The sequence below is a fragment of the Pelophylax lessonae genome (genome assembly GCF_965119305.1).
Source record: "Pelophylax lessonae genome assembly, chromosome: 9".
NCBI classification, from domain to species: Eukaryota; Metazoa; Chordata; class Amphibia; order Anura; family Ranidae; genus Pelophylax; species Pelophylax lessonae.
In genome coordinates, this window is record NC_138776.1 from 101,481,308 (window position 1) to 101,505,965 (window position 24,658).

General features: G+C 42.3%; 1 protein-coding gene across 1 annotated transcript in view; it reads left to right on the forward strand.

Annotated features, from left to right (window-relative positions):
- Positions 1-24,658, forward strand: part of LOC309563537 (solute carrier family 2, facilitated glucose transporter member 9-like) — a 117,885-nt gene that overhangs the window by 31,214 nt on the left and 62,013 nt on the right. Inside the window, exons 3-4 of the mRNA XM_082267989.1 lie at positions 1,183-1,343; positions 11,143-11,267. Coding sequence (XP_082124115.1) covers positions 1,183-1,343; positions 11,143-11,267 — 286 coding nt within the window. The remainder of the gene's footprint in view (positions 1-1,182; positions 1,344-11,142; positions 11,268-24,658) is intronic.

Sequence of the window (24,658 nt, forward strand, 5' to 3'; positions counted from 1 at the left end):
CATTTAAACCTAATGGAGAAGTGTGACAGCTGTCAGCTATATATTTCCTTTAGCTTATAACCGTAGCAAGCACAGAACAAAAATCCTACACAAAAAATATATATAACTTATCAGCATTTTTGTTTGAGAGTGCAGAGGTTTTTACATAGTCTTACAAATGCTATTTGTGTGCTTTTGGGTTTTTTCTTATATAATGTATATTTGTTTCAGTTTAGTAAACTTTTTAAGTTCTGGATTTTCATTTTGTTAATTTTTATTTTTGATTACATTTCTAAAGCTGGTAATTTCCCCTTGTAAATTCTGTATCTGATGTGTTGGAATAAATATTAGAAGTGTGTTCTACAGCAACCAATTAGATCCTACCTGTCATTTTTAAATACAATTTTTTTGTTTGTTTTTACACATTTTTATTCGGTTTTATCTGGAGTATCCAATAATTTTTTTTTTTTTTAAAAATGCCATTATTCATTGTGTAGAATTAAAACTTTGATAGCCTAATAGAACTTTTACAATACAATTGATATTCATATTATATCTGATTACATGCTATATTTTCTACATTTGTCCCCAGTAACTTAATAGGTATTCTTAGACTGTTATTAAAGTGGTTGTAAACCCCGATCTCTGACTTGTGGTTGTAAACCCGGATCTCTGACTTGTACCTATAGGTAAGCCTATAATGAGGCTTACCTATAGGTTCTGTAAATATCTCCTAAACGTGCACTGTTTAGGAGATATTTACTGTACAGTGTGCTAATGATGTCATCGGCACATGCATCCTGAAGGAATGGCTGCCCATGCCATTTCTTCAGAGCCCTGTGCCGTGACCAGCCGCTCTGGCCTGTTACACAGCCAGAGTCCGTGGACCCGGAAGGAAGACGGGTGAAGAATGGATGCCGCCTCCAGCAGGGCTTTGTTTGGAGGCAAGTGTCAACTAATGTGCTAATATGCGATGCATACTAGCTCATTATGCCTTTTACTTTTCAGGTAACAATAAAGGAAAAAAAAAAACACCTGACTTTACTTCCCTTTTTAATTATACCAATTGTCTTAATAAATTACTATTTTACTCTGTTTTAAGAGCAGCCATATACTAAAAGGTGGCTCTACATCAAAGTAATTTGCAGTCCAAATACATTATCTTGTAACCTTTATTAATTTTAGAGTTTTCTTATTTTGCAGCATATTAAAGCATTTTACAACAGTACCTGGCACCAGCGATATGGAGAGTTTCTCGAGCAAAGTCCATTAACCATTTTCTATTCCTTGACCGTGTCAGTGTTTGCGCTTGGTGGAATGTTGGGCTCTCTGTTTGTTGGAATTCTGGTATCAAGATTTGGAAGGTATGTACATGATGACAAAATGTCTGTCCTTCTGGTATTAGCTGTATGTTATTATTTCCAGTGAAAAATAACTTATGTGAATTTTACAGCTCGTATCTTTGGTGGGTTATTTTAAAATTTAAAGGGTATGTCCTGTAAAAACCTCCTTTTTTTTTTTTTTTTTTTTTTTTTTTTTTTTTTAATGGGGAATGATTAGAGGCCCTTCCAGCTTTATAGATCTATTTGGGACTCCATTAGAAAGACATACCCTCACTCCCTTTCCTGCTGTTATGCTATGTTTTAGCAGATGAGATGCAAGGGAGATTCTGCAACAAAAACCAAAATCTTTCTAGTTGAGCCCCAGATAGTGGTAAAAACCAATAAGCAAATGGATAAATAGGCTAAAGATAATTCAAATGAAACAGTGTATCGCCTCCAGTGTATACATGTACTAAACAACAAATAGTGAATAATAATGATCCAATAATGCAAACCATGGTACTGCAGTTCATAAAACGTAAAATAAACATGACTACTTCTTTAAAAAAAATCTTCAAGCCTCTACACCAATCACCTCAGTGCTCTCAGTGCCCTCACCTTAATGTAGTATAGAGGCATGTGCAGTAATATCCAGCTCACTTCCCCACTTGTCAGGTTGGTTTTCCAAGATCCCAGGGTAATCTGTTGTAGGGCCTCCTACTCACTAGGTTATTCTTTTTCACCTAGATCTTCCTTCTCGGTAATGGGGTTGTGGTCCCTTTTTAAAAAAGTGTGGTCCGTATACTGGAGTGCACTCGTATACCATGTGGGGACATAGAGGATAGAGAATAGTGTAATATGCTTAAAAATCGCTTAATTTATGCTTTTTAAATGCTGTTTACATCAATAAAAAAAGGACAGACATGTCAGGGATACTGTTCTTCCTAGTATGGCATAACTTCCAGTTCTCACTCCTACAGACTCCACCCTACGCGTTACGTTGCACATGACGTGACTTCATCAGGAGAAAACTAAATGGACTTCAGATCCTTCCCCATTCTATCCAAAACGTTAAAGGGAAAAAAAAACACTTTGATTGCACTGTAACTTAAAAGTGTATATCATGCAAACAGTGTTTTCAAACCTGTGAAACAAATAGAGCATAGCTTGTTTTAAAATCTGCGTAATATTCTGAATTGAATAACAGCTCTATAATATTTGTCTGTAACTTGTATTCTATTTTCAAAGCCCTTGACAGCTTTTTATAACTCACAGGGATTCCAGCAAAAAAGATCCTTTCATTGCATTTAAAGCTGAACTTTAATCTGCTTTTACTTTGCCTTCCCTTGTTTCTTCTTTCCCACCTCATCAACATGCTAATGACATTTCTAAAAAAACATTTTCTGGTTTCATTATACAGTGGGGAAAATGGTTATTTGATCCCCTGTAGATTTTGTAAGTTTGCCCACTTAAAAATAAATGAAGGGTCTATAATTTTTATCATGGGTGTATTTTAAATGATGGAGACAGAAGATCAACCAAAAATCCAGAAAAAAACACAAACAAATGCTATAAATTAGGTTGCAGTTTAGTGTGTAAAACAATTATTTGATCCCCTAACAACAAAACCTAAATTAGTACTTGGTGGAGAAACCCTTTTTGGCCAGCACAGAGATGAGAAGTTTTTTGTAGTTGGTGACCAGGTTTGCACACATCTCAGGAGGGATTTTGGGCCACTCTTCTTGACAGATTTTCTCTAAATCATTACGGTTTCTTGGCTGCTGCTTGGCAACTTGGAAGTTTTTTTTTTTTTTTTTTTTTTTTGCTCCCTCCATAAATTTTCTATAGGAAAACTATGTGGTGCGGACCTATAGGTCAGCAGGTGTTCACGGATTGCAGTTGTATGGTAGACGTGGACCATATATCCAACATGGAATAATAATCACCTTATAGGGCGTACCAGTGCATATACTGTAAAGGTATCTATACGCTTCTATGTGATATATATATATATATATATATTTAATCTTTATTATATCGTATAGGTCCAAAAGCACTGGTCTATATTTTATTCAGATGCCACCATGGAGAGAGGATATGTAACTTCCTTAGTATAAAGATATATATATAATGGATTAGGCAGGTAGTTATACAGATGGTGATCCTATGGTAGGCAGGACATGCAACCGGAGTTAAAAAGATAGGATATACTTCCCCATATGGGAAGGATACGTGGGACTATTTGAATATAATGTTTCCTGACAACTTACCTACCTCGATTATGGGATTACCTAGGTGCCTAGGATCACCATCTGTATAACTACCTGCCTAATCCATTATATATATATCTTGATACTAAGGAAGTTACATATCCTCTCTCCATGGTGGCATCTGAATAAAATATAGACCAGTGCATTTGGACCTATACGATATAATAAAGATTAAATATATATATCACATAGAAGCATATAGATACCTTTACAGTATATGCACTGGTATGCCCTATAAGGTGATTATTATTCCATGTTGGATATATGGTCCACGTCTACCATACAACTGCAATCCGTGAACACCTGCTGACCTATAGGTCAGCACCACTTGGGAACACTAGCTGGTTCTCTGGTCTCTTAAGCCCTGAAGAAGCGAAGTCAAGCGAAACGCGTTGGCTGTACAGGGACCATATCCATCCAATTCCTGACTGAGAGTCCACTATCCGGTTACTTACCCTGTGTTCTCCAATTTATAACTCGCCTTTTTTTTTTTTTTTTTTATACAAACATTCGTGTATGTGTGTCTTCTAGGCATGTTTTTTCCATGCTTTTTATGTAATACCCAATCTCATTTGGGCCCTCCAAAACCCCCATCTTTTTCTGTAAATTTTTTTTTACATTATGCAGGGGTGTCGCCCACATTTTACGGCACTTGTTTTTTGGGAATAACTCTACTGCATTACACACAGGTAAACAAATGGGGTCCCCAGGTCACCAGATTACTGACCTAAAAGTAGTGAGGTGGATTGGGTACAGTATGGCAATGCTTGGACCCATTTAGGGAAATTTTTGACAAAGTAGGATCTGTTACTTGAATGCCTTTCAAGATTTAAAATGGAAGGAAAACCTAACTATACTGTATCCATTTTTAAAAATATCACCCCCCCTCCCCCCATCGACTATTTTACCTGTATTTTAATCTGCTCTGGTCAAATCACGTGATCGCACAGCTCCCCTGTGTCAGTGAGCGGCTACTGCAAGGGAGAGGAGGAGAGTGCTGGCAATGGCTGGCCTATGGGTGACGTCAAGGCTCCTGGAATTTTAAAACATTGTTTGTTTGAGTGCTCCCATACATTCTGGAGGATCATGAGACCGAACTAGAGTGGAGTAAAAATGGAAAAGTACACAAATCTTCTTTTTTTTTTTTTTTTTTTTTTTTTATACAGGTTAGACAGGATAGGTAGGAGGAGGGTAGAGAGAACACTTTGAGGAATATTATAGCTATAATATACATCAAAATAGTTGGGCTTTTCTTTCAATTTCATTTTCAGTTCTGACTGCAGTGTGCCTTGAAATCACTTTGTTGTACTGGGAAATGTGGAATTCTGATTCTAAACTGAAACCTTAATCTTCAGTAAAAAGCTAGTAGTCTCTTATTCTAAACATGAGATGGAAAATAGAAAAAAATGCAAAACCAGCCTTATTGCCCTCCAACATCTGACTTGCGTAAAGTTGAGTAATTGAGTAAATCTAGTAATTTATGATAATGCTCCTCAAATGTTGATAATTCAAGGGTTAATTGAAGGGTAGACCTCATTGGATGCCACTTAAAAGTTAAAGTCCTTCTTCTCTGTAGGATTTATTAGTTCTGTGCCATTCTCATTCACAGTAATGATCAAACACAGACAATTAATATCCATGGGATAGCCAAGTTGCTCACATCAATAGCATGGCTGTGTATATGATGAGAACATATTGTGACTAGCCGAGCAGAATATAGTTTACTTCAAACCTCATCCAAGGCTGCCTGCTATCTTCCATTCCAGATTAACCACTTTCTCACACTATTAACCCAGGCCTTTTCATTTACATAATGGTTTTCTCCTAATGGCAGGAGCTTGCACTTCTACATAATAACACTTTATACTGCTTTATCAGATCGGGCCTTATGTTTGTCTAACACACATACATTCTAATTGTAGCACTACCCCCATAGGAGCTGCTGGGTTTTCCTACCATTTTACAATGATGACCCGTCCTGAAACTAGACCTAACAACAGACCAATACATAAACGGGCTTTACTAGAAACAGAAAGGAGGTATTTAACAAGCTTGAAAATAGTAAATGCAGTGGTTTAATGACAGTAGCAGAATTCAATATCGCAGCAATTTGAAGAGTATTGTTTTTCGTTTTCTTTCTCGCCACTGAAAGACCTTGCCCAAAATATACTGGCCACGTGGAGAACAATGCAACAATTATCCCTAATAGAGAGCAAAGAGCATGCAGCTAACTACAAGGGGTCTACCTTCAAATTACTGAACCCTCACTAACCTCTGGCCACTGTCTCAAAATCTGTAACTGTCTGTGCTATCATCTGGGCAACCATGTATACAAACAAGCCACCCCCCCTTCCTTTCATTTACCTCCCCTGTCTCCCAACATATTGAGATACCTCGAATGGAAGAAACCTTACAAGCATTTTGAATCTTTTTATAATACATTTTCCAGAATATTTTGCAGCAAAATAGAAAAAACATTTACTCCTACTTACTGTAAATATGACCCTAAGCGTACTACTGTCACAAAGCCTGGCAATGGCGGGGCCCCTTTTAAAGTTAACAGTGGAGTGCTTAACCTTCAAGTTAAGGTATTTATCGTCGGAGGTAAGAGTGTACCTTGGCAAAGTGTTTGAGAGACAGAGAACGGATTTGTGGGTTCTCCAATTATTAAAATTCTGCCAGCAGCAGTAGTGTCCCAGCAAGTGTAGACCAAATTCAACACCTACAAGGATGGCCAGAGGCAGCTCACAAATTCAGTATCGGGCAAATACTCTCCTTGGATGTAGTCTGTTCTCCAAAGGCTACCCCCTAAAGCTGGATGGATGCAGATTAGCATCAGGCCCCACAGTCCTGGCTGGATATTGGTGAGTGCGAGGTAGGTTCCACCATCCCTGGCTGCAGCTGTCTCGCTGGTGGCCTCTGTACAGCTTACACATCTCTAGGGGTCAATCATTCACTGTTTGGAGTGAAGGGCAGGATCTGATGTGGTCATAATGCTCAGGCTGCATGGCTGACCAGGGCTACATAACCTTAAAGATGTTTATTTTGCAATGCTGGCTGCTGATAACAATGAGCACAAAATCATTTTCAGGTGTATAGTATTGACCGATCAACTTGGGTACAATCAGCCTGCCTATACATGGTTTGAATCTTGTCATTTCTGCTGAACCAGCTGAGATTCGAAACGTCTGTGGCCAGCTTTAGTTTATCCCTTTTTAAAAACAATTCTAAGTTATAGGGTTTTGACTAGACCTCTCTCCCACCCCACATGAGTGCACATTGTTCCTGCGGGACCAATCTTCATGTACGGGTGTAAGCAGGTGCTTCCAAGGCATTTACTACATTATGTTTTTTATGTTTCTACTATTGTGGTTTTGATTACTTTTTTTGCATTCCTCTAACACTGTAAATCTGAATGTGAGTTTACTGCTGGGGAGGTAAGGGTTAATACTGCTGGCCAGGTTTTCACAGGCTATTTGAAAAGTACTGCCCTCTGTTGGTTCTAGTCAAATCAAATGCTACTAAAGATGTGAACTGCTCCTTGCAATTAACCACCCTCTGTGGGAACCCAACTAGAGGTTCCAGGGATATGAATTTATGCTGCTGCTAAATGGACTTTGGGAAAAACAGCTATGGGGCACTTACCAGAACAGGTACATGTTTATTGAAGATATCGTGTCAACTTAAGTGTGAGATGTACACCAAATAAAGTTGCACTGTGTGAAAACAAGAAATTGTGCAATAACAAAATCGACTCTAGAAAGTTGAGATAATAAAAAATTGTGATAATAAAAACCAAAGATGAAATCCATTCACAGTAATATGAACACCAGTGCAAAATATATAAAGAACATGTCCCAACACAATATAAAACTCAAATCTTCCCCGTGATAATATGTTCTTCCACCATCAAAAGTGATATCCTCCACCGAAACAGGATAACTTGCTTACCAGAAAAATAGACCTCAATAGGTCCTTAGCGCTTTGACTTATCCCAGCCAGGACTTTTGTCACTGAAGGAGTAGGTATACAGGTATACCTATGTAAGTCTCCAACCTTTGGTCCAGTTTCGCAGCCTCTCAAAAAGTGACATTCCCCATAAAATAGAATAAAGGATTCGCCATAGTGTAAAAACGTACCATACTTTAATAGTATATAGAAAATTGCACTTACAACAGCATAGTGTAAGTCAGCATAAAAAACATAGTCGGCTGGCTACAGCAACTTCGCCCATTCTTCCAGGATATCTACAGTGTGGTGACATCAGCACGTTTATTTGTTACTTCTTGAAAAGCTTTAAAGAGCGTTTATTGTTCACCTTGGCGTGGTCTGAAGTTACTTAAAAGTAATACTAAAAGCTCCAATTTTTTTTTTTTAAAACCAACAAACCTGTTATACTTACCTGCTCTAGGCACAGAGCAGCCCTGGTCCTCATCTTCTCCTTTACAACCACTTTAAGGACCAACTCTTTACAACCCCTTAAAGCGGTGTAATGCATGTATGGCATTTTAGAAGGAACCGGACTTAAAAAGGAGACAAGAGGAGATGGAGAAGATACAGTACTAATGGTGAAGCTGTACGTAGGAAGCTATATTGGCGTTGCTAATGACTACCGTACTAGTGTCCTGTACATAAACAGCCAGCTGGAAAGCGGTCACTTACCAAAGGTGATGGGGGCCCTGGCAGTGAAGGAGCTTTTGTGCTTTGGCTCCTTCCCTAGGGATTTGATTACTGGGTCCGACCTCCCAGCACAAGACATTCTAGGAACCCATCCTAGAGTCATGGAAAATAGAGTGAGGCTTTGGGAGAAGAGCAAGCACGAGTGATGTACATTTTCCTAATATTCAAGTTACACATGCGTATCAATGTTACTGGGAGTGGGGTAATGGGTTACTGTGCTGGTCGAGTCCTCGTACAAGCTGCGCTGCACAATACATAGAGTACACCCTCACATTTTTGTAAATATTTTATTATATCTTTTCATGTGACAACACTGAAGAAATTACACTTTTCTACAATGTAAAGTAGTGAGTGTATAGCGTGTATAACAGAGTAAATTTGCTGTCCCCTCAAAATAACTCAACACACACCCATTAATGTCTAAACCGCTGGCAAAAAAAGTGAGTACACCCCTAAGTGACGATGTCCAAATTGGGCCCAGTTAGCCATTTCTCTCCCCGGTGTCATGTGACTTGTTAATATTACAAGGTCTCAGGTGTGAATGGGGAGCAGGTGTGTTAAATTTTGGTGTTTTTGCTCTTACTATCTCATACTGGTCACTGGAAGTTCAACATGGTACTTCATGGGAAAGAACTCTCTGGGGATCTGAAAAAAAAGAATTGTTGCTCTACAGAAAGATGGCCTAAGCTATAAGAAGATTGCCAAGACCTTGAAACCGAGCTGCAGCACGGTGGCCAAGACTATACAGCGGTTTAACAGGACAGGTTCCACTCAGAACAGGCCTCGCCATGGTCGACCAAAGTAGTTGAGAGCACGTGCTCAGCGTCATATCCAGAGCTTGTGGGAAATAGACGTATGAGTGTTGCCAGCATTGCTGCAGAGGTTGAAGGGGTGGGGGGGTCAACCTGTTAGTGCTCAGACCATATGCCGTACACTGCATCAAATTGGTCTGCATGGCATAGCATCTGTGGGGCATCCTCAAATGGAAGGTGGAGGAGTGCAAGGTTTCTAACATCCATCAGCCTTGTGATGTCATCATGGAGGAGTAGAAGAGGACTCCAGTGGCAACCTGTGAAGCTCTGGTGAACTCCATGCCTAAGAGGGTTAAGACAGTGCTGGAAAATTAATGGTGGCCACACAAAATATTGACGCTTTGGGCCCAATTTAGACATTTTAATTTAGGGGTGTACTCACTTTTGTTGCCAGTGGTTTAGACATTAATGACTCCATGTTGGGTTATTTTGAGGGGACAGCAATTTACATGGTTATATAAGCTATACACTCACTACTTTACATTGTAGTAAAGTAGCAGTGTTGTCACATGAGAAGAGATATAATAAAATATTTACAAAAATGTGAGGGGTCTACTCACCTTTGTGAGCTACTATATGAAGTGTATTGAACTGTTCTCTATAGTGCATAGATTGTAATGAGAAACTGATATTTTAGAGTACAGAAGCTGGGTCAAGGATTACAAGGAGTTTATTGTGTTCCTATGGAGAATCTTTCCTTTGGAGATCTACCTTATTACAGCGGCAGCACCTGAGAGCCGATTGAAAAATCAGCTGGGGTGCTGACCTCACGGGACCCCTGGATAGGTAAGTGTCCTAATATTAAAGGTCAGCAGCTACAGTATTTGTACTTGCTGACTTTTAATTTTTGGGGTGGGGGGGTGGGGGGCTGGAGCTCCACTTTACCCCAACCTTGCATTAAACGGCAGCTTCAGTCTGCCTTTTAGGGGCACTAGTGAGCACTTTCTCTGGGTTTCCACATAGGCACCAGGAGCTTAGCCCACAAGGGGGCTTGTGATTCAGATGTTGCTGCCAAAATGTACATATTCCCATCCTGCTTCTTCTTGAATAGGACAGCTACCCAGCTGCTGTAGATGGAACCCTCCACCATATCGTGTCACACTCCTGGCCATAGGGCTGCTAACGACATTTCTGGCCGTGGGCCTTTTTAGTTGAGAATAAAGGGATGACCGCACACAAATGCATTTTCCACACTTTACTGTAACTTTGTAAGGATTCCATGACCTCTAACATCACTTTTAACATACTAGCAGAAACCTTGGTGAAACATCATACACAGGAGTATACCTTCTGTAGTTGTCATTTAGACATTGAACACCAGCACATACTTTTGTAAGTCATCTTCCTTTATCTCCACCTTTCCTTGGGAGCTATACAGAATTGGGATTATTTACCCCCATGTATACTAAGTCCACAGCATTCAGCTTCCATCAACAAGTATATTCTAGGTGCTCTCATCAATATCAATATACCTGTCTCTCCCAATGTCCCTGTCAAAGCTCTTTCTAGACAGGCATGCTTCCAAATAACCCAATCATTCAAGGGTGTACTAGTACTCAATACATCAGAGGCTCTGGCCTGGCCTAAAAGGCCGTTTGCACCCCAAGGCCGTAAAAAGAGTCAGGACTACAGCTGTTCCTACTGAGTCCTGAACCATGAACATCCAATTACTACTTTTACTTTACTATACTGTCTGTATTGGGAACAGAGCCACCTAGTAGCAAGCTAGCTGTAACAGCCTATAACTATGCCTGAACATCCACATCTGGGGGATGGTGGAGGCAATCAAGCTTATGTAAATGCAGATTTTGAAGAAGTGGTATTTTGTATAGGAATTTTACATGGAATCCAGCAGTGCACTGCAGAGGTGAGCACTAAAGTTACCATATGGTAAAGTATGGTTCCTAGTATCCGGAAGAGTGGGTAAGTTTAGCAAGTTTAGGCAGAGCAAAAGTTCTCATTATTTTGACTTCCCAGTTGCTGATCTATACTTTCATACATAACTTTAATTGTTTCTGAAGCTCGTGGTATAAATCCATTCGCTGGCTAATGGTCAGTACTGTTAATTATGTCCTTCAGGAAAGGAACAGTGATAAAGAGCTCCCCATTGGTCTTCATAGCGGGTACTTTGATGGGTTTCAGCCGGATTTTAGGATCCCCCGAGATGGTGATCATTGGACGGTTTATCACCGGCATTCACTCAGGTAAGGCTTCCTAATTGCTTGCAGCACATACTCATAAAGCAAAAAACATAACCATTTATTGTGTCCCTTTGCTGCAGTGATACTGAAACACCGATTCTGAATGTCTAATAAAATTGCTTTTCAGTCCAGATCCTGTCATCAAGTGTTATAACTCAAACTTGCCTGAGCTTAGTTTAGAAGGCAAAGAGCAATGTGTAAGAAGCAGCAGCCTGTAGACAAAAAAAAAAAAAAAAAAATTAATCAGTAGTAACCTAAAATCAATTTGGTGTGGGTTACTCCATTTTACAATTTTTTGCTCAGTGCAGTCTTTTTTTTTTTTTTTTATTTTGGAACAGATAACTTTTAAAAGTAACATCTTTTTTTCTTTTTTTAAAAGATGAAGCCTTAGGCAATGCAAACCTTGATGGACTTTATTTACAGTACAGAACATACCTGAATGGTAATAGCCTGTGTTATAAATCACTCCAAATACAATTACCCTTTTTTTTTTTTTTTTCAGGGATCTAGTGTGAAGACCTTTACTTTAAATTGCATATTATGCAGGGCTAGAAATTGATTTGGTGGCAATGTCCGTTTTGTTGGAGTTCTCAGCCCTGGGTTCATACCCTGGGACAGTATTGGCATGGAGTTTGTATGTTTTCCCATGTATTTGTTGAGGTCCCAACCCAAAAACAAAATTGCAGGCTGGTCTCGAATATGTTGTGTAGGCTTTAAAGTACCTGTCAATATGTTGGTTCTATTAACCTGGGGAAATAATACTTTGTGTTCCTGCCTTTTAATGTCCCCAAAGCAGAAGGAAAAATACTGGCTTGCATTCGGTGAGAATCCTTGTTGTGTTTTTATTTAAAGGAAATAAGCATTGTAAATTAATTTCCCCTTATTTAGGGATGGTGAATGTGTAGCCCATAGCCAGTCTGGTGTTAGCTTTCAAGGATGGGCATATTTACATGAAATGGCACAAGCATTACTACATTAATTTATATGTAGCACCCTAGGAGGTAGGTGCTAGGCAAAGTATAGTGGGCCTTGGCTGCCTAATAGCAGGGCCATGATTTTCAGCTAGGCTGTCATGTCTCCCAGGTGTTGCTATCGAGACTGAGGAGTCTACCCACTGGCTCCATGAGAAGGGTTCTCATTGGGCAGTGGAGGAAACCCAATCAGTGGCACATTCAGGCCTGTATCTACCCCAGAAAGGCAGATTCTGCCTCACAGGATTCTGGGAGTGGGTATAAGTTTGAGGGGAATGCATGATGCAGCGTCTTTGGCTGGAAGCAGAGTCCCAGGAGGGAGAGTACAGCTGTCTCTCCTCCTGTTAGAAGGATCGGGTGTCTCGAGTGGCTTGCCTGAGGATGCAGAGAGAGCTGAGCTGCAGAGAGGATCCGGTGTGCCGAGGACCAGCGGAGTTGAGGGGGCCCAGTTTCAGGAAAGCATTCCAAGTTTGTGAGAACTGTAACTGCCCTTTGGGGTCTGCCTAGCTGAGAGGGGACCGCTCCAGTGAAGGTCCAAGGGATCCAGGAGCTAGCTAGCGATAAAGGAGGCGCCTAGTGAGAGGACCCTGAAGTGTCAGGGGGGGGGTACCTAGTGAGAGGACCCTGAAGTGTCAGGGGGGGGTACCTAGTGAGAGGACCCTGAAGTGTCAGGGGGGGGTACCTAGTGAGAGGACCCTGAAGTGTCAAAGGGGGCGCCAGCGGTTGGGCCCTGAAGAGTTAATGTGTACAGTGTTGAGAGTTGCAGCAGCACAAGCAGTTACAAGGAGCTACCTCAGTGAAGGGCTGGAGGGAGCTGTTCACAGGACTTTTGAGCTTAACAGAGTGTCAAGAGTCAAGTTTCACTACAGTCCAGGATCTTTTGAGTTAACCAGAGGGTTAGAAGTCCAGTTCTAGCACAGTTCAGTAATAAAGCAATTTTCAAGCGTCAGTAAGCGTTGGTCGGCATCCAGCTGGCATCAAGACAGCTCTAACAGGCATTTTTCTACAGAGTATCCCAGTTTTACCTAGTTGAGCCAGAGGAGTATCCCACTCATTCCCTTATCCCATCCCAATTATAAAATAAACAAAACAAACCAAAGATGCCGTAATGGTCATTGTCTCAACTCTCACACTTGGGTATTCAGCTTAAATGGGCTGAAGGTGTCACCGGTAACAATGGCAGACCCATCTCAGGCCCAATGCCTGGAAAACCTGCTACATATATATTGTTGTTTCTCATTTTCCTCACATAAGCTTCCTTTTCCTTTGCTTCTATACACAGGGCTTCTTTTACCCATGCACCCCCCTTTCCTTCACTTTATTTACACATGCCTACCCCAATATCCACCTTTGTTCGCACACATGACTCCCCCTTCTTTCTTTCTTGTTTATACATGTCCCCTACTTCCCTCACACTTTTTTTTTTTTTTTTTTTGTGTGCCACCTTCTTCCCCTTGTTTGTAAATTAAGCCTAGAGTGATGATGATACTAAAGGCCAAATCTTCGTGAATACGTAAAAAAACAGTTCACTCTTGGTCCACTTCTTTGTTTCTCTTTTAAAGTAATACAATAATCAAATTCAACTAGTGCAATTACCCAAAATTGGTGCGTATATTATACTCCCATAGGCCACTTAAGGTTGCATTTAGACTTCCGGAAGCAGTGCCTGAATTGTGTTTGCCTATAGGTGGGAGGAGGTTTTCTAGCAGAAGAAACAATCCTTTTAATGATACTTACTAAAAATGATACTTAATAAAAATAAAGAAAAGGCCTTCAAAAAATACAAAGCTGAGGGGTCATTGGCAGCATTCCAACATTACAAAGAGTGCAATAAGAAATGTAGAGGCGAAATCAAGGCTGCTAAAATAGAACACAAGAGACATATAGCGGAAAAGAGTATAAAAAAGACCCCAAGAAATTATTTAAGTATATAAATAGTAAGAAAGCGAGACCAGAACACATTGACACATTAGCGATCATAAAAGACAATCAAGGGAATCTGGCCACAGAGGACAGAGAGAAGGCAAAAGTGCTACATTTAACCACTTGACCACCGGAGGATTTTGCTGTCTTCCGTCCAGGCCACTTTTTGCGATTCGGCGCTGTGCGACTTTAACTGACAATTGCACGGTCGTGCGACGCCGTACCCAAACGAAATTTTACGTCCTTTTTTTTTCCACAAACAGAGCTTTCTTTTGGTGGTATTTGATCACCTGTGCGATTTTTACTTTTTGCGCTATAAACAAAAAAAGAGCGTTTTATTTTGAAAAAATAACTATTTTTAACATTTTTTATATGAAATTCCCCCCCAAAAAAATTTAAAAATCAATTTTTTTTTTTAAATTTTTGGCCAATTTGTTTTCTGCTACCTATGTTTGGTAAAAAAAATCGCAATAAGCGTATTTTGATTGGTTTGCGCAAAAGTTATTGCGTTTACTAACTAAGGGAAAGATTTTTGTCATTTTTGGTGTTGTTTTTTTTTAACGCGTAATGGCGGCGATCTGCGATTTTTTTTTTTTTTTTTTTTTTTTTTTTTTTTTGCGGGACTGCGACATTGCGGCGGACAGATCGGACCCTTGACTGACATTTTTGACACTTTTGGGGGTACCAGTGACATTACTGCAGTAATCAGTGCTATATATATGCACTGTTACTGTAAAAATGACACTGGCAGTGAAGGGGTTAATTTTATTGGAGGGGGAGGGGTTAATGTATGCCTGGTGCTTACTGACGTGTGGGGGGGGGAGGTGACTGAGTGACAGAAGGACAGATCGGATGTCCAGCTATGCTGAACACTCCGATCTGTCACTTAGGAGATCCGCCCGCTCTGTTTACACAGGCGGGCGGATCTCCTCACTAGATTCCCCGATGATCGGGGCAGAGCAGCGGCCATCGCCGCTGCTCCTCCCCTGGCCCGACTCCCGTTGTGAATGAAAACAGCGGGAGCGCGCCTCCTACAGGGGGAGGAGTCCAGCGACGTAGGTCTACGTCGCTGGACGGGAACGAGCCACTTTGCCGCAGTACGCTCCATGTGAGCGGTCGGCAAGTGGTTAAATTCTTCTCTTCAGTCTTCACAAAAAAATTGGGGGGCTACACTAACCCAGCTTGTAATGTTAAATATAATACACCTCAGGAAGCACCCCCATGGTTAATGGAAGATAGACTTGGAACTAAACTTGAAAAACTTAACAAATAAATCACGGGGACCCAATGGCTTGCACCCGAGGGTTCTTTACCACTTTAAGACCGGAGGATTTTCCTGCTTAATGACCAGGCCACTTATTTCAACTTGGTACTGCGCAAATTTAACTGACAATTGCGCGGTCATGCAATGCTGTACCCAGGGCCGGTTTTAGACAAAGTGTGGCCCTGGGCAAACCTAAAAGTGGGGCCCCAAATTTTTTTATATTCTACCAAAAATATAGGCGCATTTAATCAATTTAGCCAAATAAAACATACAACTACATGAAAATATGCTTTAATTAAATAACATTAAATAGAAAAAATAAGAAATCAAGTGAGCTTTGCACCTTCACAAATCAGATCACCCCAATTCCTGCACCTTCACACCTCAGACCACCCCAATTCCTGCACCTTCACACCTCAGATCAGCCCCTGGTAGGCTGGCACTGGCAGCAAAAATTTTATTCAAATCAGGATTTCTTCTGCAAATAGGCTGGCATCAGAGTCAGACAATTACCAAAACCAATATCATCATGACACATGATCAAAAAATGAGGAAAAATAAGGATTTATTTTGCAAATAGCCTGGCAGTGACATCATCAGATCAGACAAGGCACTGGCAGGCATTGTACTAGACTAGTACTATGCCTGGCTGCCAGTGCCAGGCCAGCCTATTTGCAAAAGAAATCCTGATTTGAATTAAATTGTTGCTGCCAGTGCCAGTATATTTGCAGAAGAAATCCTGATTTCTTTGAATAAAATTGTTGCTGCCAGTGCCAGCCCAGCCTATCTGCAAAATAAATCCCTAAGTAAAAGTCGCTCCTCTCTCCAGTCCTCCACTTACCTTGGGTGTGCTGTGCGGTGTGGCTGCAGAGTGTTCCCGCTGGACATAGTACAGGAGATGGTCAGAGACTGCAAACATGGTACAGGAGATGGTCCGAGACTGCAAACATGGTACAAGAGATGGTCAGAGACTGCAAACATGGTACAGGAGATGGTCAGAGACTGCAAACATGATACAAGAGATGGTCAGAGACTGCAAACATGATACAAGAGATGGTCAGAGACTGCAAACATGATACAGGAGATGGTCAGAGACTGAGGACATGATACAGGAGATGGTCAGAAACTGAGGACATGATACAGGAGATGGTCAGAGACTACAGACATGATACAGGAGATGGTCAGAGACTACAGACATGATACAAGAGATGGTCAGAGTGCAGACGTGATACAAGAGATGGTCAGAGAGTGCAGACGTGATACAAGAGATGGTCAGAGAGTGCAGACGTGATACAAAAGATGGTCAGAGACTGCAGACGTGATACAAGAGATGGTCAGAGAGTGCAGACGTGATACAAAAGATGGTCAGAGACTGCAGACGTGATACAAGAGCTGGTCAGACTGCAGACATGATACAGGAGATGGTCAGAGACTGCAGACATGATACAGGAGATGGTCAGACTGCAGACGTGATACAAGAGCTGGTCAGAGATTGCAGATGTGATACAAGAGCTGGTCAAAGACTGCAGACATGATACAAGAGCTGGTCAGAGACTGCAGACGTGATACAAGAGATGGTCAGAGACTGCTGACGTGATACAAGAGCTGGTCAGAGACTGCAGACATGATACAAGAGATGGTCAGAGACTGCAGACATGATACAAGAGATGGTCAGAGACTGCAGATGTGATACAAGAGATGGTCAGAGAGTGCAGACGTGATACAAAAGATGGTCCGAGACTGCAGACGTGATACAAGAGCTGGTCAGACTGCAGACATGATACAAGAGATGGTCAGAGACTGCAGATGTGATACAAGAGATGGTCAGAGACTGCAGACGTGATACAAGAGATGGTCAGAGACTGCAGACGTGATACAAGAGATGGTCAGAGACTGCAGACGTGATACAAGAGATGGTCAGAGACTGCAGACGTGATACAAGAGATGGTCAGAGACTGCAGACATGATACAGGAGATGGTCAGAGACTGCAGACGTGATACAAGAGATGGTCAGAGACTGCAGACATGATACAAGAGATGGTCAGAGACTGCAGGCATGATAGAAGATAGAAGGACACTAGGGGGGCCGGAGAGCACAGGGAAAGCAGATAGCACTGGAGGAGCTGAAGGGCAGGGGGGGGGGGGGAACTGGAGAGAATTAAGGAGGGGGGGTTTGGAAAGCATTGCAGGGGGGTTGGAAGGCGCAGGGTGTGGATAGCACTGGGGGGGGGTGGCGGGCAGGGAAAACCAGGGGGATGGAGAGCATGGGGGGGGGGACTGGAGAGCACTGGGGGGGAACTGGAAATCACTTAGGGGGGAGCCAGGGAGCACAGGGGGGTGGAGAGCACTGGGGGAGCCAGAGAGCATAGAGGGAGATGAAAAGCACTGTGGGGACTTGAAGAGCACGGGGGGGGCTAAGGAGCACAGGGCGGGGGCTAAAGAGTACAGGGGGTTTAAGAGCACTGGGGGAGGGGGCTAAGATCACTGGGGGGGCAGTAAAAGAAGTTGAATAGGAGGGGGATGGGACAGCTCAGCTGCATATAGAGAAATTGATATTTCTCCTACAGCCGCAGAATGCCTGCAGAAGGGAGGAGAAGAATCCATCCATCCATCCATCCAGCGGCATAAGGAAACATCAAATCCTCTATATGCAGCCGAGCCGCCCCACCCCCCTCCTATTCAGCACACACATCTTCTATTACAGTGTTGGGACAGAGCTGGAAGCCATGTGAAGTGTATGTACACCATGGGAATAGGAAATCACACACACACGTATACTAGAAGCAGACAGAGAGTGTGTAGACCTGTGTACCATAATGGGGGAAGTGAGTGAGGACTACACTTCCCAGGATTCCCTGCTCTCCCTTCTCCCACTTCCTTCATCATCTGTGAGGAGAGTTTGTTCGCACACAGTACAGCTTGTTATTACAAACATTACATTACATGGTAAGTAGAACACAACTCACACAGCTCCCTTCATTAATGTCCTTTGTATCAAACTCCATGTTGTCTTTGCTAATACAGTGCTTTGTGTTCACATAAAAAGAAAACAATGTGCTGTTATGGAAGACTCGTATGCTGGGGCTCGTTCACACCATGTTCACTCTGTAGCATCCCAGTCACTTACCTTCTCTCCCCGCCGCCGCCGCCCCCCCCGCGAGCAGCCCGGAGTCGGGCTGAAGGAGCTCCCATCAGCAGCGGCCGCGGGAATGAACACACACACACACTGACTACTTGACTTCCGGACCGGCTCCGCGGCCAATCAGCCTTCTGCTCAGGGGGGTGTGACTCACACCCCCCCTGAGCAGAAGGCTGATTGGCTGCGGAGCCGGTATAGCTGGCAAGTACACCGGCCGGCGGCCGCCCGCACTAAGGGAACGTCTTCTAGTGTCTGTGATGACTCTGAGCGCCGCGGCCCACCGGGACTCTGCCCGATGGCCAGTCCGGCCCTGGCTGACAGTGACAAGGGGCCCGGGGCCCCTGGACATTCGGGGCCCTGGGCAGTTGCCCAGTTTGCCCCCCCCCTAACGCCGGCCCTGGCTGTACCCAAACAAAATTGACGTCCTTTTTTTTTTTTCTCACAAACAGAGCTTTATTTTGGTGGTATTTGATCACCTCTGCGCTTTTCATTTTTTGCAATATTAATAAAAAAATAGCAAAAATGTTGCGAAAAATTGACATTTTCTACTTTGACAGTTAAATATCCAATATATTCAAGTTTTGTCATATGTTTAGGCCAAAATGTATTTAGTTACATGTCTTTGACAAAAAAATTCTCAATGAGCATATTTTTAATCTAAGAGTGGAAGATTTTACCCCATTCCTGACCAGGCCATATTTTGGACAATTAACGGACAATTGCGCGGTCGTGCGACGCTGTACCCAAATCAGATTTATGTCCCCCCCCCCCCCCCACAAATAGAGCTTTCTTTAATTTTTGAAAAAAAAAAACAATTTTTCACATTTTGATATATAACATTCCCCCACAAAAAATTGGCAAATCAAAATTTTTTTAACATTTTAGGCCAATTTGTTTTCTGCTACATATTTTTGGTAAAAAAATCACAATAAGCATATTTTGATTGGTTTGCGCAAAAGTTATCGCGTTTACAAACTACGGGAAAGATTTCATATTTTTATTTTTAGTCCTTTTTTACTAATAATGGTGGCGATCTGCGATTTTTTTTTTGCGGGACTGCGACATTGCGGCAGACAGATCGGACGCCTAACTGACATTTTTGACACTTTTGGGGGGACCAGTGACATTACTACAGTAATCAGTGCTAAACAAATGCACTGTTACTGTAATAATGACACTGGCGGGGAAGGATGACACTTGCAGGGAAGGGGTTAACACTGTTGGTGATCAAGGGGTTAAATGTGTGCCTCATGCTTACTGACGTGTGTGAATGCTGAATCCTGTTATCTGTCCCTGCCTGTCAGAGGAGATCCGCCCGCTTTGTTTACACAAGCGGGCGGATTTCCTCAGTCTTTCCCCGACGATCGGGGGAAGAGCGGCAGTGATCGCCGCATCTCCTCTCCTCGCCTGGCCCGATTCCCGCTGTGTCTAAACACAGCGGGAGCGAGCCTCCGGCGGCGCGCGCATGCCGCCAAGAGAGGGAGGAATCTGGCGACGTAGGTCTACGACGCCAGACCCAGGGCTGCCACCTTTCTGCAGAAGCAGCAACGTGAGCAGTCCGGAAGTGGTTAAAGAACCCAGCCAGGTGATAGCCAGACCATTGTTCTTGATCTTTATGGATAGTCTACAGACGGGTATGGTGCCAGCAGATTGGAAAAAAATCCAACGTGGTACCAATATTTTAAAAAAGGGGCGAGATGTATCCCGGGGAACTATAGGCCGGTTAGCCTAACAGTAGTTTGCAGAATTTTGGAGGGGATGCTAAGGGACTATATACAAGACTTTAGTAAAAAAAACAGTATTATTAGTAGTAACCAGCATGGATTCATGAAAAATTGGTCTGGCAAGAACGATCAATTAACCTTCTATGAAGAAGTGAGTTGTGATCTAGATAAAGGAAGGCCTCTAGATGTGGTGTATCTGGACTTTGCTAAGGCATTTGACACAGTTCCCCACAAACGTTTACTGTACAAACTAAGATACGTAGGTATGGACCATAGGGTGAGCACTTGGATTGAGAACTTGCTCCAGGGGCGAGTCCAGAGGGTGGTGATAGAGAGTACTCAGATTGGGCAAGTGTTAAGTTGGGTCCCCCAAGGGTCTGTCCTGGGACCAATCCTGTTCAATTTATTTCATCAACAACCTAGAGGAAGGGGATATCAGCACAATCTCGGTATTTGCTGATGATGCAAAGCTAAGCAGGCCAATATCATCTACACATCATGTTGTAAACTTTAAAGCAGACCTGAACAAAATAATGGGGTGGGCAGCTACATGGCAGATGAGGTTTAATGTTGAAAAATGTATGGTAATGCACTTGGGTGTCAGAAATACGAATGGAAGTTACTCACTCAGAGGGTAACCTCTGGGTGAAACTAAGATGGAAAAGGACCCGGGGGTCATAGTGGACAACAGGCTTGGCAGTGGCATGCAATGCCAAGCAGCTGCAAGTAAAGCCAACAGAATATTGGCATGTATAAAAATGGGAATTCACTCCAGAAATGGATTATTCTCCCACTTTATAAGACTCTGGTTCCGCCACATCTTGAATAATTCTGTTCAGTTCTGGGCACCGGTCCTCAGAGGGGATGTGCTGGAACTGGAGAGTCCAGAGAAGGGCAACAAAGATAATTAGGGGAATGGAGAACATCCGCTAAGATGAGACTGCAAGGATTGAACTTATTCTCTCTGGAGAAGAGACGTTTGAGAGAGGATATGCTCTCAATGTACAAATACTGTACTGGTGACCATAGCATAAGGAACAAACTTCTCAGAGAAAGGGAATACAATAAGACACTGGGCCACTCACTAACACTTGAAGAAAAGCGGTTTAACCTTAAACTACATAAGGGGTTCTTTACTATCATAGCGCTAAGGATGTGGAATACTCTTCCACAAGCAGTGGTATCTGCAGGGAGCATTGATCATTTAAAAAACTATTAGATGGGCACCTTAAAGACCACAACATACAGGGGTATACGATGTACGGTTAGCAGTAAACACACATGCACACACATCCTAGGTTGAACTGGATGGACTGAAGTCTTTTTTCAACCTCACCAACTATGTAACTATGTAACTAGGTTACTAGTAATTGGAAGAGCAGGACAGTGGTGACATATCTTCAGTATAAATTAACTTTTTACAGACTTTTGATAACCAGTTTACAAACATTCAATAGGTGGGTATTCTTTGTTTTAGGGGAATTGGCTAATGTCACCCCTTAACCACTTGCCGACCGCCGCACGACTATTTACGCCGGTGGTCAGCCCCTCACAGGCAGAGCGACGTAGGGCTATGTCGCTAGCCTGTGAGGGTCTAGGGAGCGAGCGCGCGCTCCCGCGTGGTCACGGACCCCCCCCTGGCGCTTGTGCCCGGCGGCCCCGATGTCCGCCGTTCACTCGCGATCGTCGGGTGGAGAGGGAGAAAGGCAGGCGGCTAATGTAAACAAGCCGCCTGTCATTCTCCCCTGTGTAGGGGAAAATCACAGATCGCCGCCATTACACGTTAAAAAAAAAACAACAAAAATGACAAAAATCTTTCCCTTTGTTAATAAACGCAATAACTTTTGCGCAAACCAATCAAAATACGCTTTTTGCGATTTTTACCAAACATATGGTAAAAAAAAAAAATTGGCCCAAAATGTTAAGTTTTGATTTTTACTTTTTTTTTTTTTTTTTTGGGGGGGGGGGGGAATTTCATATAAAAAAAAAATGTGAAAAATATTATTTTTGAAAAATTGACGCTGTTTTTTTGTTTATAGCGCAAAAAGTAAAAATCGCACAGGTGATCAAATACCACCAAATGAAAGCTCTGTTTGTGGGAAAAAAAGGACGTCAAATTTGTTTAGGTACAGCGTCGCACGACTGCGCAATTGTCCGTTAAAATCACGCAGTGCCGAATCGCAAAATAGGCCCTGGTCAGGAAGGGGGTAAAATCTTCCGGGGCTTAAGTGGTTAAGAGTAGTGTTGAGTGAACACGGACTGTATTATTCATGTTCGTACCGAATAATTGGATTTTTGTTACCCGAACACGGACACGAAAACTTTACTGTATGTTCGTGTTTAAAATCCGTGTTCGGTCATTTTATTTCCTGTTTTGTATGTAATGGCGTGCTTTTAATGGTGGGCTTTCAACAGCCAATCAACAAGCGTTTAACTGGTGTGCCTTAAGCCATCCCAGCCATGCCTACTAATGTATTAGTAGCTGTGATTGGCCATCTGAAGCATGTGACCATGTCTTTATAAGTTCGAGAGCCCCCAGCGCGCCGCGTCATTCTGCTGTAGTTTAGGGACAGAGCACACATCATACGTGCTGGCTGCTGATTAGGGACTGACAGTGATTCTGTGAAAAATTGTGTCCGAAAAGAATACAGGGTCAGGTCAGAGTGCAGGCAGGGAGAGTTATTAGAGCATTTTAGGGCGAGGCTGGAGATTAGGCAGGGTCAGTGTTCTACATCGATTTTGCTGTGTGGGGGGTGGTGCAGTGAACACAATCTTTTTGCCCTCACTTGAGCCCACTGAGGAGGAGGAGGAGGAGGAGGAGGGAGAAAAAAAAAATATTTTTATCAGTCTGTTGTGTGCAGCGTTCAGCTATATTTTACTACAGATTGCTGTTCTAATCTGCTATTTAAAAATTACAAATTTAAAGGGGATTTTTTTAAGAGCACTTGCCATGCTCTTAACTACATTTTGCTGCCATTTGCAGCACTCTAGCCCTTTCCATTGGTGTTTTAGAGCCATTTTAGTGTCTGAAAGTTTGGGTCCCCATTGACTTCAATGGGGTTCGGTGTCCGGGTAAAGTTCGGAAAAAGTCCGGGACATGGACCCGGACTTTTTTTTTCAAGTTCGGCCGAACACGGACATCCAGGTGTCCGCTCAACTCTTAGTTAAGAGGCAACATCCATGCTTGGATACAATATTTTGGTCCCGTGGAGTACCTGTTGTTACAGGCCTAAAACCAGTCAAAACTTTTGCTTTGGATAGAGGGACCAGTTTAAAACTCTTAAGTGTTTATTACTGCATGTGTCCATATTTCCTTTTTCTGTTGGGAAGTGAAGAGAAATCTATCCAACAGGGACACAGACAAAAAACATTGTTAGTAGAGTAAGGAAGTGTTAGAACGTCTGACAAAGACTTTTTTTTTTTTTTTTGTTCTCCGTGTCCTACTGCTGTCTTTCTTATTTGTATGAGCATCACAGGAACAGGAAGTGAGGGAAAAATACCCAACAGGGTCACAGATGGGGAAACCTGACCATTTTAATTCATCCTCTGTCCATCCTCAAGCTAAAAATCTTTAGTGGGAACTAGATTTTAAATAATCCTCTTCTGACATGTAAAGTTTTGACCACAGAAACTCTACTGCGTTAAATATTGTAGCATCTAATGCAGGTTTGCCTCAACATTTGGAGACCTGTTTTTGGTTAGCCAGGACAAGACACTGGATCAATTGTTTGACTTCTTGTGAAAGTCTATCTAAACCCAAGAACATGCATTTAATATATTTCAGCTTGGAAGTCCTTAGATGCTTCATTAGTTTTAATTTAATTTTGATATGCCAGAAATGCAGTGCCTTGTCACTTCCTGTGAGCTTAGCTTAAATAATATTCGCCTTCCCTAAGATCTTCTGTGAACTAATGACCTCACTCCCCCAAGTTATAGATGAGGGGGTGTTTGTAGTCCAAATCAGCAGAGCAGCCTAGGATGACAACTTTGTTCCTCTATAAATACACTACAGTAAATTAATTGGAGACTTGGGGACTAAAAACATAAAAGCACAATACACTTTAGGGGGGGAACCTTTGGGGGAATCCAAAAATGGAGAAAGATCTAGGAGTCTTGGTAGAGGATAGACTAAAGCAATAGCATGCAATGTCAAGCGGCAGCTGCCAAAGCCGGCAGAATATTAGCATACATAAAGGGATGTATTCCAGAGATAAAACTATAATCCTACCACTTTATAAAACTCTGGTCCGACCACATCTGGAGTATTCTTTCCAGTTCTGGTCGCCAGTCCTCAGGAGGGATGTGTTGGAGCTGGAGAGAGTCCAGAGAAGGACAACTAAACTAATTAGGGGATTGGAGGACCTTAATTATGA